This window comes from Macrobrachium rosenbergii, chromosome 53 (assembly GCF_040412425.1).
Source record: "Macrobrachium rosenbergii isolate ZJJX-2024 chromosome 53, ASM4041242v1, whole genome shotgun sequence".
Lineage (NCBI taxonomy): Eukaryota > Metazoa > Arthropoda > Malacostraca > Decapoda > Palaemonidae > Macrobrachium > Macrobrachium rosenbergii.
The window spans coordinates 53,630,611-53,648,624 of record NC_089793.1 but is presented as its reverse complement, the minus strand read 5'-3'; the positions used below and the strand labels follow the sequence as shown (position 1 = coordinate 53,648,624).

The window sequence follows — 18,014 nt, the reverse complement described above, 5'->3', positions numbered from 1 at the left end:
AATTCTTGCACTTTCACGACTGAAGATTTCCTGCCTGAGCCTGTGAGCTTTTGTCCTGTGTTTCCAGGGTAAGTGACCCAGCAAGCCCGCCAGTTTTTTTTTTTTTTTTTTTCTTACTCCATTTGGTTATTTGAAGTCAGTTGTCTGCCCAGTGAAACAATTGTGCTCTGTTATCAATACAGTTTTTTTTTATTTGCAAAGAAACTATCTTCGGTTATTTATCTTGTGAAAATTTCTTGCTAAATTTAATGTACAATATGTTGACATAATTTAATGTACTTACAGAATATTGTTAAATTTGCGAGTAAAAAGTTTTTATTTTTCTTTTTTTATTTTAAGTGACAGCATCATTCTTTGTTCTTTTCTTAGTCATGTGCCTAGAAATGCTGAGACAAAAGGTTAAGGGTGAAGATGCTGTAAAATTTCGAGTATTTGGATGACATTGCCGAAATTCAGTTTTTGGTATTTTTCAATGGGAAAACGTGTGAGGTATGCCAGACGTATGATATTTTGTAATGTTGCGCACTCCTTGTCCCTTTAAATTGGTTAAAGGGACAGTCCCATCCCAGACACACCCCTCCCTGAGTATACTCTACACACTCACGACGTTACTGTTATAGCTTATGCTATTATTTCCATTTTCACTTTTTTCCTTAAATTATAAATCAAGGTACAAAGTTTTTGTAGGAGATGGGGACACTGCTGCCTATACTGCAATTTGCAAAATTAATAATGGAGAAGGGCCGTATGGACCTAACCATAATGTTATAAAAAAAGAATGTATAAATCATTATGCAAAAAAAGGGTGAAGTACAGACTTGATGGACTGAAACAAAGCTTGGCAAGTACCATACAAACTGCAGGTGCAAATAAATTGACAGAGGCAGCGATTAGATACCTCCTAAATATTTCCCGTGTAACTCTTATCCTGCATGCAAAAAAGAAATCTTCTGTTGCAAAACTGAAAAGGGCCTCCTGATTACCTGAACACCAGAACTGCCCAGTGGGTGTTGATAGTTGGTGTTTTTGCAGTAAACCAATAGCCAAAAATTAAAAGCCGTCTAGTCATGTAAACAAAATAAAATACCCAATACATCTTCCCATAGAGATCCTGCAGCATATTTACAAGGTGTATGGCGAACTCACGCTAACGGTGCAGTTAAAAAGATGATTGAGAGGCCAGACACAAAACAGAAAAGTTCCATGGCATCCAAATCGCTACCTATGCACTGCAGACGAGTGCAGTAGAACATAATCTAGGATATGTACAAGCGTCCCTCCTAAATGAGATCCTTGGGGGAATTCCAAAGACAACAAATATTTTAAAGAAAAAAAGAATAGAATCAAGTCGTCTTTAGAGCCCAGTAAGAAGAAAAAGGAAACAGAAAAGGATTGTTATGATGGGATGTATGTGCCTGGTGGCTTTTAGTTGGCACTCATGGTTTGACACTGGATCAGGTAGCTCTGTATTCAATTAAGTACTAAGAAGAAATGGAGAATAGGCCTCTTGGGGATACTCCATTGGAAATATTAAAAACGAGCTATGAAAGATACCTCGTGGTTGGTCAGGAAATTCTTTCACCTTAAGGAAAAAGTAAGTGGATATTTTGTTTAAAAAATACGTTGTATAAAGTAAGCAGACAATTAAATGAGACAATTAACAACACATAATATGCAAGGAACAGTATATCTGTTCTGGGTAAATATTACACTTGTAAAAAATGCATTTGAATAAGTGATATTTTTGTCAAAGTTTCATTAAACTTTGAACTTGATTTTCTCAAAACATAGTTTTCATGAATTTAGCCATACCTAATTTCCTATAAAATCTACATTTATCAACGTATCAGAAAAAAAGTAAAAAGTAATGGATTCTGTATTTTTTATAAAATATTTTTCCTGTTTGAAATTAATATGTGTGTGTTATTAATTTTTGTATGGATTTAAATTTTAACGTTATGATAAAAGAAATAAAAATAAAAAAAAAATTAATTATAACTTTACTGATCATTTCATTGGAATAATTGATGGGCGTTTGTGAGTACATATAATATGCTTCAAATATATGTGAAAAAATTGCAAAAGAGTATAAAACAAAATAAATGATAAAATTTGAAAAATTCCATAAAAACAGAATAAAAGCGCCTATAGCTAAAAATCTATTCAAAATTATTTATTGAAATTTACTCTCAAAACTTCTTTTACTGTTCTAAACAAATGTTCAAAGTTTCATGAGTCTAAACGTTATATTTATGTGGGTTGTTAATTATGCCATCATTCCCCTTAAATAAAGTGTAATTGCATGCAATCACAATTACAGTGATGCAAACGTAGTGTACAATATGTACAGTAATCTTTTTTCTGTGTTTGAGAACGTGTTATAGTTCGTAAATCTGCATCACGTTGGAAACAATACGCTCTTGCTTTGAGCCCATTGCTCTCTCTCTCTCTCTCTCTCTCTCTCTCTCTCTCTCTCTCTCTCTCTCTCTCTGGCACACTATTTTTATTGACTCTATCTCTGTTTCTCTCGTACTTTTTTTTTATTGACTTAGGTACTTAATGCAGTACAGCACTTTGCTGATCTTTCGCGTTAGGATGAACTGCGCACTTGAATGTGTTCACTTGCCTTTTGCATGTTCTCTCTCTCTCTCTCTCTCTCTCTCTCTCTCTCTCTCTCTCTCTCTCTCTCTCTCTTTAAAGAATCTGGGGTTATTCTTAGAAAGAAACAATTTTCATGTTTTTATACTGTATGGAATTTATATCCAGTATGTTACACACACACGTATCTTGTAAACATTAGTAGGTACAGTTATGGACTCTTATGCGTATTTAGAAGCAATTGATTTGTAGATATATCGCTAAGTTCGAATAAATAATAATTCAGTATTTCAAATTGTATAAATATTATAAAATACTAGTTATGATAACCTTTAAAGTGCTGTATATGGAACTACGCTACGCTATAAGCTATGCGAGTTGGCTATGCGAAGGTCATGGCCAGTCTTCGTTACTAAACGGATTTCGTTACTTAGCGGAGGGGCGGACAAACCGATTGGCCGTTAAGCTGTGGTGCTACTGTCTACCCCAACATTTGCGAACACGAGAGTATAGATTGTTTTACGAGAATGGTATCTCATTACAAATAAACATCCCGTTCTTAAGTCACCCTTTGATTTAGTATAATTGCTACATTTTCCAGCAACACTAAGCTCCGCTTCATCTGAAAGTAAATACAGAAATACAAAAAAAAATCAATAGGTGTAGAAAGAAAAACATGAATGTGCATAATGACAAATTTTTAAGTCAAACCAAACTGGCCATAAAATCTTTTAACAAAACTTGTAAGGCTAGCTCCTCTCAAGACACCGGAAGTAAAGAGTGTGTCGTGTTCACAATGCATAGCAGGTGTTACTTTATTTACAGCAAACTCTCCAGTTTTGCATTTCTTTCTGCGTACAACATTTCAAATTAATTCCTATTTATAGTAAGGTTATTTTCAGAAATATGGGTGAAGAAGTTATTATGCCATTTGTAAATAACCTCTTGTGTTCATTCTGACACTGATATACTGACTGACGTGATCCCAAGAGGTAAACATAAGTACGACCATTTCCAGGAATGCAGTAAATCCGTCAAGTGCAGTCAACTCTGGGAGAGCTCTTAAATAATAGCTCTCTTGTCACGTTAAGAAAGTTGCAGGCTGCCGTCACTCCTAGCTGTCCCAATTCTTTCAGAGTGGGTTTGTTACTCTGGACACATCGAGAAAATGAGAAAATATGGATCCAAACTTATTACCATTTCCCTCCCATGTTTTAACAAAAGCCTCATTAGGTTGTGCGTTAATTATACTGTTTTAGTTTTAAAGAAAATTATATCAACAGACTTGGGTTATGCAATGACCGCAAATCTTTCCCCATTTTAAAGCACTATTTTGTTTATGGTATACTTTGAAAGCGATATATTATGTAGTATTCTTTCAACTGATACCAATTTGTTTAGGTATTTTAACGATGCCTGGTCTGTTTATAATGTAAACTGAGAAAGTTTCCATATGTTTTTTCAGCATCTTAATCAGTTGCGTCCGTCATTCAAATTCTCATGTGAATGGGACTCTGACAATAATGTGACAATTTTTAGTTGTATTAATCACACGTGGTATTGATAATATCATTAAATTTTAGATTTTTGTTACAAAAATCTACACAATTCGCCTTACTCGGACTTAAATATGATCTTCATTAAGCGAGGACTAATCACTCGAAGTAAATGCGTCACTAATTGTAACTGTTCCAGTTACAAGCTGTCTACTCTGATAAAAGTGGAAGTCTTTCGCATTACGAGTTACATGGATACTCTTTTTGCTCTAAAAAGAAGTACCATTATCAGAATGGAGTGCAAATTGGATTCATTTAACTTTTTCACAGTACAAAAATGACGTTAAAAAGGATATATATATATATATATATATATATATATATATATATATATATATATATATATATATATATATATATATATATATATATATATATATATATATATATATATATATATATATTGTTATGAACCCAAATTGGGTTCATCAGGTTCTTTCAAAAAAAAAATCAGGACTGGAATATCTGGCAGAAATTGAGGCAGATAAAGGAGGAATGAGCAAACTAAAACCAAAGTGGTAACCTTAATACTAATTTATTTACAAAATTCAAACCTTTATACAATTGTATAAATGACTCAGGCTCATCAATATTTACAAATGAGTCAGTAGCAATAAAACAAACAAAATAGTTCAATAAACTATCTATTCAGCAAATGTAAATATAAAATCATAAGCATTAAGCAGTTAACATTATGTTAAACAGGAGTCTGAAAAATACATCAAATATGACCTCAGGGCGTAAAACAGAAACTTTACATATGAAACAAATAACCTGTCAAAAATCATCTTTATATGACAAACAAATACACACATCGTTGCAAGAACTTTGTCTCAATGAATACTTAAACACACGCAAATCATAATGCGTCTCACAGATAATATATGACCACCATGGGGTCAAACTGAAGAGGTGATCATCCAGAACACCCAAATGCAGCGAACATCCAAAACAGGTTGGACCGCCCGCAGATGAAGTCATTCTCCACTGCAAGCAAATCCGCCATACTCGGACCAGAACACCCAAATGCAGTGAACATCCAAAATAGATTGGACTGCAGACGAAGTCACGCTCCAAACAACGAGATCATACTCCACACAATGAGATCATACTCCACATGACGAAACACACCAGTCCATCATTTACTCCAGGTAACTAATACCTGAGGCTACTCCAACTGGCCCTCAGGTAGGCATACCTGAGGCTCTGCTGCTGACAGACTGCCTAATACAAACTGGTTCTTGACTCCATGCTGGCCTGCTACTGACTGCCTGTCATCACACAACTTCTGACGGACGACACCTCCCCTGCCAGCATGGCAAACTACAATCACAGGAGACAAAACCAGACAGAAGGAAACAATTGGAATACGATTGTTCCTGACCAACAACTACATAGCCTGACACTTCCCTACCACAAGGAAAAAAAAATATTTTTTTTACACAGCACTCACCCCTCCAATGCCACTGCAACACTGCCAGACAAAAGAAAACCGATCCTGGCAAGGTCGCCAAAATGTTATGAACCCATATTGGGTTTGTCAGGTTCTTTAAAAAAAAAAAAAATAATCAGAACTGGAATGACTGGCAGAAATTGAGGCAGACAAATGAGGAACGAGCCAACTAAAACCAAAGTGGTAACCTTAATACTAATATATTTACAAAATTCAAACCTTTATACAATTGTATAAATGAGCCAGGCTCATCAATATTTACAAATGAGTCAGTAGCAAAAAAAAACAAACAAACAAAATAGTTCAATAAACTATCTAAACAGCAAATGTAAATATAAAATCATAAACATTCAATAGTTAACATTATGTTAAACAGGAGTCTGAAAAATACGCCAAATATGACCTCAGAGCCTAAAACAGAAACTTACATATGAAACAAATAACCTGTCAAATATCATCTTTACAAGACGAACAAATACACACATTATTGTGAGAACTTTGTCTCAATGAATACTTAAACACACGCAAATCATAATGCGTCTTACAGATAATATACGACCACCATGGGGTCAAACTGAAGAGGTGATCATCCAACATAAGCAAGTGCACCATAATTGGACCAGAACACCCAAATGCAGCGAACATCCAAAACAGACTGGACTGCAGACGAAGTCACGCTGCAAACAACGAGATTATACTCCACACGACGAGGTCATACTCCACATGGTGAAGTCATACTCCACACGACGAAACACACCAGTCCATCACGTGCTCCAGGTAACTAATACCTGAAGCTACTCCGACTGGCCCTCACCTGAGGCTCTGCTGCTGACAGACTGCCTAATACAAACTGCTTGACTCCATGCTGGCCTGCTACTGACTGCCTGTCGTATATATATATATATATATATATATATATATATATATATATATATATATATATATATATATATATATATATATATATATATATATATATATATATATATATATATATATATATATATATATATATATATATATATATATATATATGTATATATATATATATATGTATATATATATATATATATATATATATATATATATATATATATATATATATATATATATATATATATATATATATATATATCTTTTATATATATATATATATATATATATATATATATATATATATATATATATATATATATATATATATATATATATATATATATATATATATATATATATATATATCCTATGTATATATATATATGTATATATATATATGTATATATATATATATATATATATATATATATATATATATATATATATATATATATATATATATATATATATATATATATATATATATATATATATATATATATATATATATATATATATATATATATATATATATTAGATTTCTTTTTTCAACTTTGTTCTAGAAACTTAAATGCATTCAATTTGCACTCTATTCTGATAATGGTGTTTCCTTATTCTGATAATGGTATTTCCTTTTGAAGCCCCCAAAAAAGCCTCCACGCAACTCACAGTGCGGAAGGAATTTAATTTTTTATCAGAGTCGTAGGTTGTCACTGGAATAATTATGATTAATGACGCTCTTACTGAGAGTGATTAGTAGTCGTTTAATGGAGATCATATTTATTACTAATTGTTTCTTATTGTGCCAACTACAGAGACCTACTGCGAAACTCCCTTTTTGGACAGGAAAATGTCGCTAATCCATAATAAGGAGAATATTCCTGACTTCCACCAAACGATTTCCATTAATTTGGCGTTCATCAAATTTCAGTCAAGAACAGGGCCTACATATCATCATTCAAAGGAAGAAATCAAGCAACATAATATATTTTTTTATTCGTGTCTTCCCATTCTTAAAAATACAGAGATCTAAATATTTAACGTTTTTTTTTTTTTTTTTTTTGCTGGATGGACGATTTTCTCCTCTTTCTTTTCAGTGGGGGCTGGGGAGCATTCCTTAATTGATGTTAGCGCTCTCGTTTGAAATATACTATTTCTTTCGAAAGTTATGAAACTGATTCATTCAATAACTTTGGTGAACTTACTTTATGAATGCTTCCAAGCTTTACATCAATAAAATATTTAGCGAAATTTTTAGATATTAACTGTTAATTATGCATTCAAAGGAAAATGAGTTTCCTCAATAAATTTAGAACAGCTAGGCTATTTGATATTTGACAAACATTTTTAGTGAAATCTATGGAATGAAGGTGCTTACTCTACTCACCTAAGCATTCGGAGCGAAAACGTTTAACTCAAGTACTGAACTATTAAACGCTATATAATAAAATGGACAAGACCCCCTAAAAGCGGTATTTACAGCATTGGAGGGCCATACGTCATAATGTGTGTGGCTTATTATGAGATGACAATGTACAGTTTCCCCAAGTCCTTGCATTATTATCGGTAGAGATTTGGTAATTTTCAGTGTTTTCTGATTACTACCAACCTGTCTCTTCCATGATATGCATCAAAACTTCATTGAATGCAGATAAAGAGATACTGTACGTCCTGGTCCGTCATGCACATTGCCATGTTGTAGGTTTTCATTTTCTTTCACGCCTGTGTGTGTGCGTGTGTGTGTGTGTGGTGGTACACAGGAAACTAAATCCTCTACTTTATTATGCATAGAAGTGGGGTGATTTTCATTCGTAGATTCAGTTTTACGAGTTTATTAAGCCTTCAGTAAAGTTAGAAAATCATATAATAAAAATATACATTAGCAAACTTACGGGGAACAGTAAGGCTGCGCTCACACAAAGGGAGTCGCGTCGAGTCAAGTCAGGATAACTCATTTTTAGCGATTCATTTTGACGGAACCCTGTTCACACCAAATGCATCAACTTTCTGCGTCAATAAGTCAGGTCTGAACTCTTTTATTTTATTTTATTTTATTTTATTTTTCTTTTTTTTTTACCTTCATGTTGCCAAAGTGCCAAAATAGCTTTTGTTGAGCATGTGTGCATATTCTCTTGCTAAAATTAATGCTTTGCTGTGGCTTTGTCGTCGCAGACGTCAAAATAAACCTCTAATCTGGGTGCATCATCTGAACAAATGACACACTGCACTATTAATGACAGTTTAGATGATTATTGAGAGAGAGAGAGAGAGAGAGAGAGAGAGAGAGAGAGAGAGAGAGAGAGAGAGAGAGAGAGAGAGAGAGAGAGAGAGGGGGGAGAGAGAGAGAGAGAGAGAGAGAGAGAGAGAGATCAAGGAATTGACAAAGCTATTTTTCGAAGGTACAAAACCACTGAAATTTCGAATATTTCGTTACCAGGTAATTCTGGAGGAAAGCTCTGTATCTAATTTTGAAGTTTAAACAATGTAAAAACCTTTAATATAATGTTTTTAGTATATAGACTTCCTGAAAAAGTGGAAAACTTACCTAACCTAACATATTACATAATTATTATATAATACTATAGACTTATTGTTAGTAAGGGATATTGATAATTTCGGCTGTTTTGAGTGGCTAAGTTAGGTTAGCCTATAGTTCGTAGTAATTTATAAGCAAAATGTATTGTTCAAAGCATAATAAATGGCTCAAAGTGAATAAAACTGTTGTCTTTTGCCTGTAGACGATATTGCAGCAGCAACTTCTTTCCATAAACTGACAATGAAGTCACGGTCACGGTGGTTGGGGCCACAGGCCTGATAGATAGCAGGGCGCTCTCGAACTAAGTTCATTAGTAGTTCGACCAGCTTACGTGCAAACGGCACGTGAGACTCATTATGACTGACGCCAAAAATAGGTCCAGCTCTATTTGAGACTTGAAGCGACGCGACGTGATGTGACTCGACGCATTTGGTGTGAACGGTTTCTTGCAAAGGCACATACATACAACTCAGCGTTAAAACTGAGTTGGCGATTCACGATGCGTCATGAATTATCGTGACTTGACGTGACTCGACTCGACGCGACTCCTTGGTGTGAACGCAGCCTAATGCACGGTTTTAGGCAGTCGTCACCGAAGATTGCAGTCCTGTAGTGGGTTATTGCCGCCAGTGCAACACTGTAGTCATTATCAGGATCCACTCAGACAGGTCAGACGGACAGAGACCCGATTTACGCTCCCTCTGCGCAGTGACGTCAGCTGATCCACAACTCGCCTGTTACCCTCCTCTCTCTCTCTCTCTCTTCTCTCTTCTCTCTCGATCGATCGATCGATCGATCGATAGATCGATATTGATTTGGATATCCTAGATTAACTGACGGCATATTTATCATGTCTATAGTATACTTCTGAAAGGGGAAAAAATATATAACTATTACATTACTGTAAAGTTTATTTACACAGTTTATATATAAATGATGTACGTACACAGGTTACCGCAGTTGTGTTTGTTTGCTCTGCATACCATTAAATCACTATATGTTTTTTACTTTCACTTCTGCAAGTCTTGTCTTTTTTTTTCTTATTTATCCTAATATCATTATTTAACTTCCTTATCTTATAGAACAATATTTTGGCAAAGAATGCTATGACATCTTTGATAAATTAACTCCTGAATTTAATTTCAGATACAATATTTTTAAAAGCATTCTTTTCCCGCCTGCAGACTGACTCCATGCACAATCTGAAATACTCATTGTAGTTAATTGAAAATAAATGATTCTGAGGGGAGCGTACTGTTCACCGCTTTACTTCATCTGTCAACCTCTTATCCTTGGCCACACATTCACACACACACACACACACACACATCCGTACACTACGTAGACAGATAGATAAATAGATATAGACCAATAGATTGATCGTTATTTGACCAAAGATTTGTACATGGACAAAGGTACAGTAGAATGCACTAAAATTTAAACTTATTGATCAAAACTGCATAAATGAAAGTCCTTCAACAATGGTTCAACAAAAAAAAGTCGAAGCAATGACACATTTGCATAAATACACAGTTCCAACAGTTCAACAAAACATAAAAAAGTTGCTGTACATTGCTATAAATACATATCAATTCCTCAAACACAACACCTCCCTCCAAAAAACCTGTAACAACGCCATGACACACACGCACACACACTAATACATAATCCTGCTTTATAGTTTAATTACCTTGAGGCATAATGGAATTGCATCATCTTTTAATGTTCGTTGTCGCTTAGAGTATCGATTCCAAAGAGTCTGGATTTCATGTCATCTTTGTAGTCAGTGTCAGCAAAATGCACAGAGCATACTACTGCATTATCAGCGTTTATGCTATCAGTGACACACCAATGAATCCATCGTTGTCAAGTTTTTTGCCCTGAAAACGGAAGTATTGTTTGTCTGATCCTGATGTTTTTGTTCTTGTATTATACTGAACAGTTGTTTGGCATATCTGCAGCACTGAAGTATGTCTAGTGGAAAAAGATCACGATGAAATGGTGTACACACGAGGTTGGCTTGGGTGAGACTGGTGCACAAAACTGCATGTAAAGGTGCAGCTGACGTCATCACTCACTCCCGCCACGAGCTCTACCTGCGCGCCGTCTGACCTGTCTGAGTGGGTCCTGGTCATTATTGAAGATTCTTTGCAGAGTCCCTTCGGCCCCTAGCTGCAACCCCTTTTATTCCTTTTGCTCTACCTCCATTCATATTATCTTTCTTCCATCTTGCTATCCACCCTCTCCTAACAATTATATCATAGCGCAACCGCGATGTTTTCCTCCTGTTACACCTTTCCAACCTACCTACTCTCAATTTCCTTTGCAGTGCTGAATGACCTCATAGGTCCTGGTGCTTGACCATTGGCCTAAACTCTATATTCCATTCCATATTCCATTCTATTCATTCCATTCCATTCCGAAGAATGCAGGCGCATTTGCAGGACCTTTGCAGTTCCTGTAAGAAAGCGTTGGGAGACTGGTTGACGCTGATTTTTGATAGCAGTAGGTCCTTGCGATTCAATATGGAGTAAGGCACTTTTCAAAACATTTTTACATAGAAGGAAATAATAAGCTAGTTCAGGTTATTGCAGACCTGATTTAGGATTCTAAATACTCAGTCAAAGGTTAGGTATTCTAAATACAAAATAATTCATGAATACTCCTTATTCAGTCCTCTGGTTGCTATTTTAATACTACCCAACAAAAACACTTTTTGAAATACCAAAGAAGATCAGACTTCTATAAAACATCCTCTTAAATCTACAAGAGTCCTTTTTGGGGTGTGCGAGTATCATCGTAACTTGGTTGTTTCTCCCAGTGACCCACGATTCCGGCTACCTGTAATGCCTAGAGCAGATCGCATGCACATTGATTGAAAGTTTAATTTGACAATATCTTTTGAGATATAGAAGGAATCTGTCCCTTTCCGTTTTATTTCAGCAAAATTTAAGTCAGTGTCCTAACAAATGTATTACGATAATGCATATTCACAAACATAATAGTCACGAAACTTGAGGAAATGGAGCTTCCTTATGGTTAAACCTTGAGCTTGCATAGCATTATATAGAACAGGCAAGTAAATGTGCTATTGCACATCATTGCAATGCTTCATAGAAATTATGTACACAAATCCTCTTTGCTCACTATTTCTCCTGTGTTACATATGGGCATTGTATTCATTGGAAATCTAATTAACTTGGTTTTTCATAGATGTATTAAAAAACTTATAATACAAACAATGATAATATGCTCACAGGTATCGTGGATCAGGACCCGGGATCTTCATGTCCTTACTTCTGGACTTCATACATTCGCCTCAGACCAGCGCTTCATTGCACTCCACGCCCACCGCTCAGAAAACTGGACTTTACAAATAAGGTGAGACCGTAAAACACAAGCTGGAGAGAGAGAGAGAGAGAGAGAGAGAGAGAGAGAGAGAGAGAGAGAGAGAGAGAGTTGCTGCGGAAAGAATTTTTTATTTTATTGGAGAACACTATAATGTGAATAGAGAGGAATAACATAATGTTCACAAGATATCTATTTCCTTTCAGATTCAGCCAGACGAGAGACTCGGGAGAATACCAGTGTCAAGTTAACACAGAGCCAAAATTATCAATGAGATATTATCTCCGAGTTCAAGGTAATGTCGATTGTGCTTGACATCACCTTAGGACTTGTTCAGTTCTGAACAACAGAACATTTTTCAGTACAATAATAGTATATTCCATGTATTTCACTAACATCAAAATGCGATAAGGTAAAGCATTTTCATCTGCTTGCTATGTTATTCTGTTTATTTCAATATAGTGTTTGGTCCGACATCTCTGGCTAATCTTTCCCATATCTATAACACTAAATATGCAGAGGGGTACTAATGGCCACTTAACTAAACTGAAGTTACGGACAATTTGCCAGAAACTAGTAGACTTCGCTTAATAGAGAACTTTAACGATGTTCAAAGCTTTTTTCTCAAGAACCACGTAAATAGATTAAAAGTTCGATCTCATTGAATTTAATGAATGTATGAAAGAAATGCAGACAAAAATTTTACAGAATACTGGCATTTTTTCTAGACATATTGTACACTCACTAATCCACGAAATAAAATACATTTCATTCCAAACCCTCAAAAGTTTACTCAGAAACAAAGAAAGTTAACAATTTTCCTTTTTCATGGATCAGATAAATTATACAATATGTCACTCTTGTCAGCCATTTTTTTTTTTTTCAGTTAGGAGTCCCTAAACCATATGTTTGACTTTCTCCTTCAGAAGCAGCTACTGTGGTGCAAGGATCTGATCAGCGATATGTGAGGGCTGGCAGCACAATTCAGCTCTCCTGCAAAGCTCCTTTTGCATGGCAACCACCAGGTCAGTGACTTTAATTAGCCTGAAAGAATTTGCTGATTAGAGAGACTGACCCTTATAGAGTTTCTGGACATTATAAACCTTTGATAATACTCACGTAACGAAATATCATCTCTCGAAGTGGTCTTGCTAAGCGTATGTGTACAAAGAACAGATCAACCGTTGAATGTTATATCGTCTACTACATTTGTATAATACAAGTTTATCCAAAAGATTTTGAAGAGTCATCTTGAATATTAACCTCAAATGCTTAATCATTTTATGTCCTGTTAACTTATTTAAGATATTAAAATTAGAATCAGAAAGACACTACAGCAGTATAAAAACAACAGTCAGAGGAGGTCAACTGATTTAAATTTTGAGAGAAAAAAAAATGTTAAAACAGGAAGCATTTTTATGAACAATAAAGGTTAATTGAAGGATTTATCGCTTTTATCATATAAAAATGTGATTGTATGAAGAATCCCATAAATATCCTTCAGTATTTTTAAATATGTCATTTTTCTGTTTTTGATAAAAATTACTTGACAGCTGAGGGTCAAGAGTAAGATGATCTGCAGCAAATACATAACTATTCTCCACATGTATGTATGAACAGGCATATCTTTTCACTAGGCGAAAAACAAGGTTGCATTTCCCAAGATCCTGATATTATTAATAACTACAAGTACGTTTGCATAAAATCTAAAAATTTTCCCTCAATATCGAGATGAAAGATCTCTCCTTCAGTTAGAATCAACTCAGGAATCCATCACTGCTCTCTGCAATATTGAAGAGTCATTTTCATTTCTTGTATTCATCAGGTCTCCTTTATTGGTACCATGACACGGAAATTCTTCATCACAAGGGAAGGATTTCTATAGACACGCATCTCGGTAATGATACCTACAGTAATCTCGTTATTGAAAAAGCCCAAATCAGCGACTCTGGAAACTACACTTGCTGGCCTACCAAATTTCTGCCAGCGTCGGTGATGGTTCATGTGTTACCCGGTAAGAAAGTATGAAGATTATTTATTTATATTGTCTATATATATCAGATAAACTTAATTTTTTAATGAATGCAGGACTCTTTAAATCCTGTATATCATATTATACTCTCTCATTTACTTTTTTTCCTTCTGTCATCAACCGTAATATACACTATCAATGAGTAAGTTTACTTCTTCAGGTAACCAAATTTCAAACTGATATTCGTCGCTCTATTTTCTTGATCTCCATTTACAGTACAGTATAGTCTCTATTCCTGCTGGAGTCCACTTTCGACTTTCTCCTTTTATAATGCTAGCAAACTGTTTCACTTGGTCTCTGGAATTTCTGTTTAGTATCACCAATCGGCGCAGTACTCTCTTCAGATAGCAATTATTCATTCAGAAACGCTGCTCTTATCCCAAGTTGGATCTTCTCTATCCTATTTTCACTTCGTTGTTTCTCTTCCCGCACAGTCTTGTAAACATTAAACATCAATAATGACGTGACTTTTCCTGAAAATTACTTTCAAAATAAAGAGCCCTTCTTCTGTTTACTGTTCATACGCGAGCATTATTTTTTAAAACTTCTAATTGCTCTTAGCAAACATTCTACTAAATGATTCTCAACACAACGTCATTTGACCTCACTCAACAAATACAGTAGTATTTTACCTTGTAATTTCTCTTTACTAATCATTATAACAGTTTTCAATTCCGACCAAGAGCTATTACGTATCCACACTTTTCCTTGTCTAAATATAACTTCATATATCGAACCTTTTATGCATCACCTACTATTCACCTTTCTAGGAACATGTAAGACTGGCACTCAAAATATAATATGTCAAAAGCCCATTACGGTGTCATTTACCTTTGGTATAGAGGCATTGTAAGGAAATTAGTATCGAAAATAATTGTTTGTGTTATATAGACAGCAGTTCAAGTAATATTAATTTAGTTAAGAAAAAAATGAATGTATAATTGCGAACTTTTTATTGTTAAGGCTATTCCCAGGAGATTTAATATTCAAATGTGTTGCGCTATTGTTCCCTAGTAATATTATGAATACCTCGGAGCTATCATGAGAATAAAACCACAAATGACTTAATGAATCATATTTTCAAGGCTTTCTAAATTTGGTACAGAGCGATACTCAAGTATGTTTTTCTATATTACTTTTTATAATTGAAAGGTCTACATAAATCCTACAGAAATAACATACCAAAATCTTATTGTGAGTACTCACTATATATATTATATATATAGATATATATATATATATATATATATATATATATATATATATATATATATATATATATATATATATATATATATATATATATATATATATATATATATATATATATATATATATATATACAGTGTATATATTATGCGCATGTGTGTGTGTATGTGCGTCTATGTGTGTGAGTGTTTGTCTGTCTGTCTGTGTGCACGTTTGATTCACTGTGAAGAAAATTAAATAACTCGGCTGTCGACCACTGTATCTAAGCCTCCAAAAGGTATGTTGAATATTAATCATGAGCGTAAAAAAAGTCATGAAGGTATAAATGATAAGACTGCATATATATATATATATATATATATATATATATATATATATATATATATATATATATATATATATATATATATATATATATATATATATATATATATTTATATTTGTTTCAAGTCAGTCTATATCCCTAAATATAACTTAGACGAAAACAGATTCTTGTATAAAATGACACAAAATATATAATGAAAAGTATAAAAAGGATTTACAAAATAACAGAGATTCCATAGAAAAAGTATACGGACGAGGTTGTAAGGTGGAGAAGTTATAAGGTCTGTAGAGTTCCAGCGAAACTCACGAGGAAGCAGAGAAGCTTTCGTGTCTTGTTATTCAGTCTGAAAATCAACTTTTAAATGAATAGCATTCAGTGATGGACAACTGATGTTCACTTGGAGCCTACAGAGTCATTTGAAGTGTATCCGAAGTTGATTGACAGTTTCTGGTGTGATCTCGAATGCTCGGAAATGTGGAAGGGTCGATATTTTCACAAACGGTTTTGAACGGTCTCTTCAATGTGGAAAATACACTATTTCTCTCAGAGGGAGACGTGTTGACTTGTTTGTTAAAAGCTTTTGATTGAGCTTGTAAGTTTGTAATCGTATTCTTTTCAGTTCGCCAATGAATCTGACCAAGAAATAAATTTTTTATGACGTCCATGTCTCAGGAAACGAATGGATTTTTCATTCCCTACAGTTAGTTTCAACTGATCAACCCCAAGTATAGCTTTATTTCATTCATGTCTAACATCTCGCTGGACTGGCTGAAAAGAGTATCGAATTGTAGGAATACTGATGAAAATAATAATGTCGAGGCGGCAAAAAATGTTTTCATAATTACATGTTAGAGGAGAAAATTGCACTTCTTCACGTGGTTAGAATCCTACAAGGTAAATACGATAATAATACGATACAATTGTGCAAATTTAATTTTAGACAGGGTAAAGTTTAAATTTCATTATCGTATTTTGTTCACATGTCTACACTTAGTGAATATTTAAAAGTAAAACGAATTTCTCCTGACGCAGATGAAAACGCAGCCGCCAAATCACTGGGCGTCAGCAACAACATCGGAGCGCCTTCCACCACGAAGGATCTGACGACGTCGTCAGCTACGCCCGTGACGTCACCACTGATGCTGTTGCTCTTGTTCCTTTACCTGTCGTCGGTCCTGCAGCTGCTGCCGAACAGATAGCTCCACCAGCTGGAGTTCACCTTTTCTGGGATTTCAGTTTACTTCGCTCGTCATCTCATTTCGCACCTCCTTGACCGGGATCATCCAAGAGACGTTTTGCAGTGACCTTTGATAATATGATAACAGGACTGATGCAGCCAATTTACTGATATATTTGTGTATCGTGTTTAATAAAATATATCTAAATGTGACTCTTCCTTTCATTCACTGGAACAATGACCCATATACTCTGTATTTTATGTCTGCGCTTGTCTTTATCTCCGGATAGATGAATGGATAATGCCTTGCCCTTCCGTCTCTTTATTAGGATTTGGGAAATGGATGCTCTTCCCATGCTTCTGCCCTGTGATTAGCCATGGAGCTTACATAGGTACCTATCCATGTACTTAGCAAGCGCAACTTTGATTTGGCATTTGTATCAGTCCTGGCAGATCATCATGTAAAATTATCTGTTACACTGAGTTATGCGGTATAACTTGGAAATCTGTCAGATACTGCGTGTAGTTCAGGAACTGGAGGTTGAACTGGTTTTATCAATACTTCAAATCTTTTACTTACATATGGAATTTTGTACCTTTCTCTGTGTCATCTAAATCATTTAACTTCGTATTTTTTTTTTCTAAAACCTTTTGATAATACGCAAAGAAGAGTTACTTTGGTATGACATTCCCTTGCGGAGACCCTGTTTGCTAAGGCATCTATGACGGTCTCAATATCCTAAAAAAAAAAAAAAATAATAAAATAAAAAAATAATAATAATAATAATAATAATAATAATTAATTTAATAATGAAACAAAAGGATTATTTGTCCCTTACCCAGAAAGAACCACAGAAGAAAGAATGCGCCTGTTGTTTTTCAGAATGGTCTACCTGAATGTCGA

The 18,014-nt window shown here is 34.5% G+C and overlaps 1 protein-coding gene across 2 annotated transcripts in view; it reads left to right on the top strand.

Moving 5' to 3' along the window:
* Window positions 1-17,321, top strand: part of LOC136834188 (neural cell adhesion molecule L1-like) — a 50,064-nt gene extending 32,743 nt beyond the window's left edge. For both annotated transcript variants that reach the window (XM_067096451.1, XM_067096452.1), the window contains 5 exons: window positions 12,279-12,400; window positions 12,574-12,662; window positions 13,294-13,392; window positions 14,193-14,381; window positions 16,966-17,321. In XM_067096451.1, coding sequence (XP_066952552.1) covers window positions 12,279-12,400; window positions 12,574-12,662; window positions 13,294-13,392; window positions 14,193-14,381; window positions 16,966-17,132 — 666 coding nt within the window. In that variant the 3' untranslated portion in view covers window positions 17,133-17,321. The remainder of the gene's footprint in view (window positions 1-12,278; window positions 12,401-12,573; window positions 12,663-13,293; window positions 13,393-14,192; window positions 14,382-16,965) is intronic.
* The last annotated feature ends 693 nt before the right edge of the window (window positions 17,322-18,014 follow it).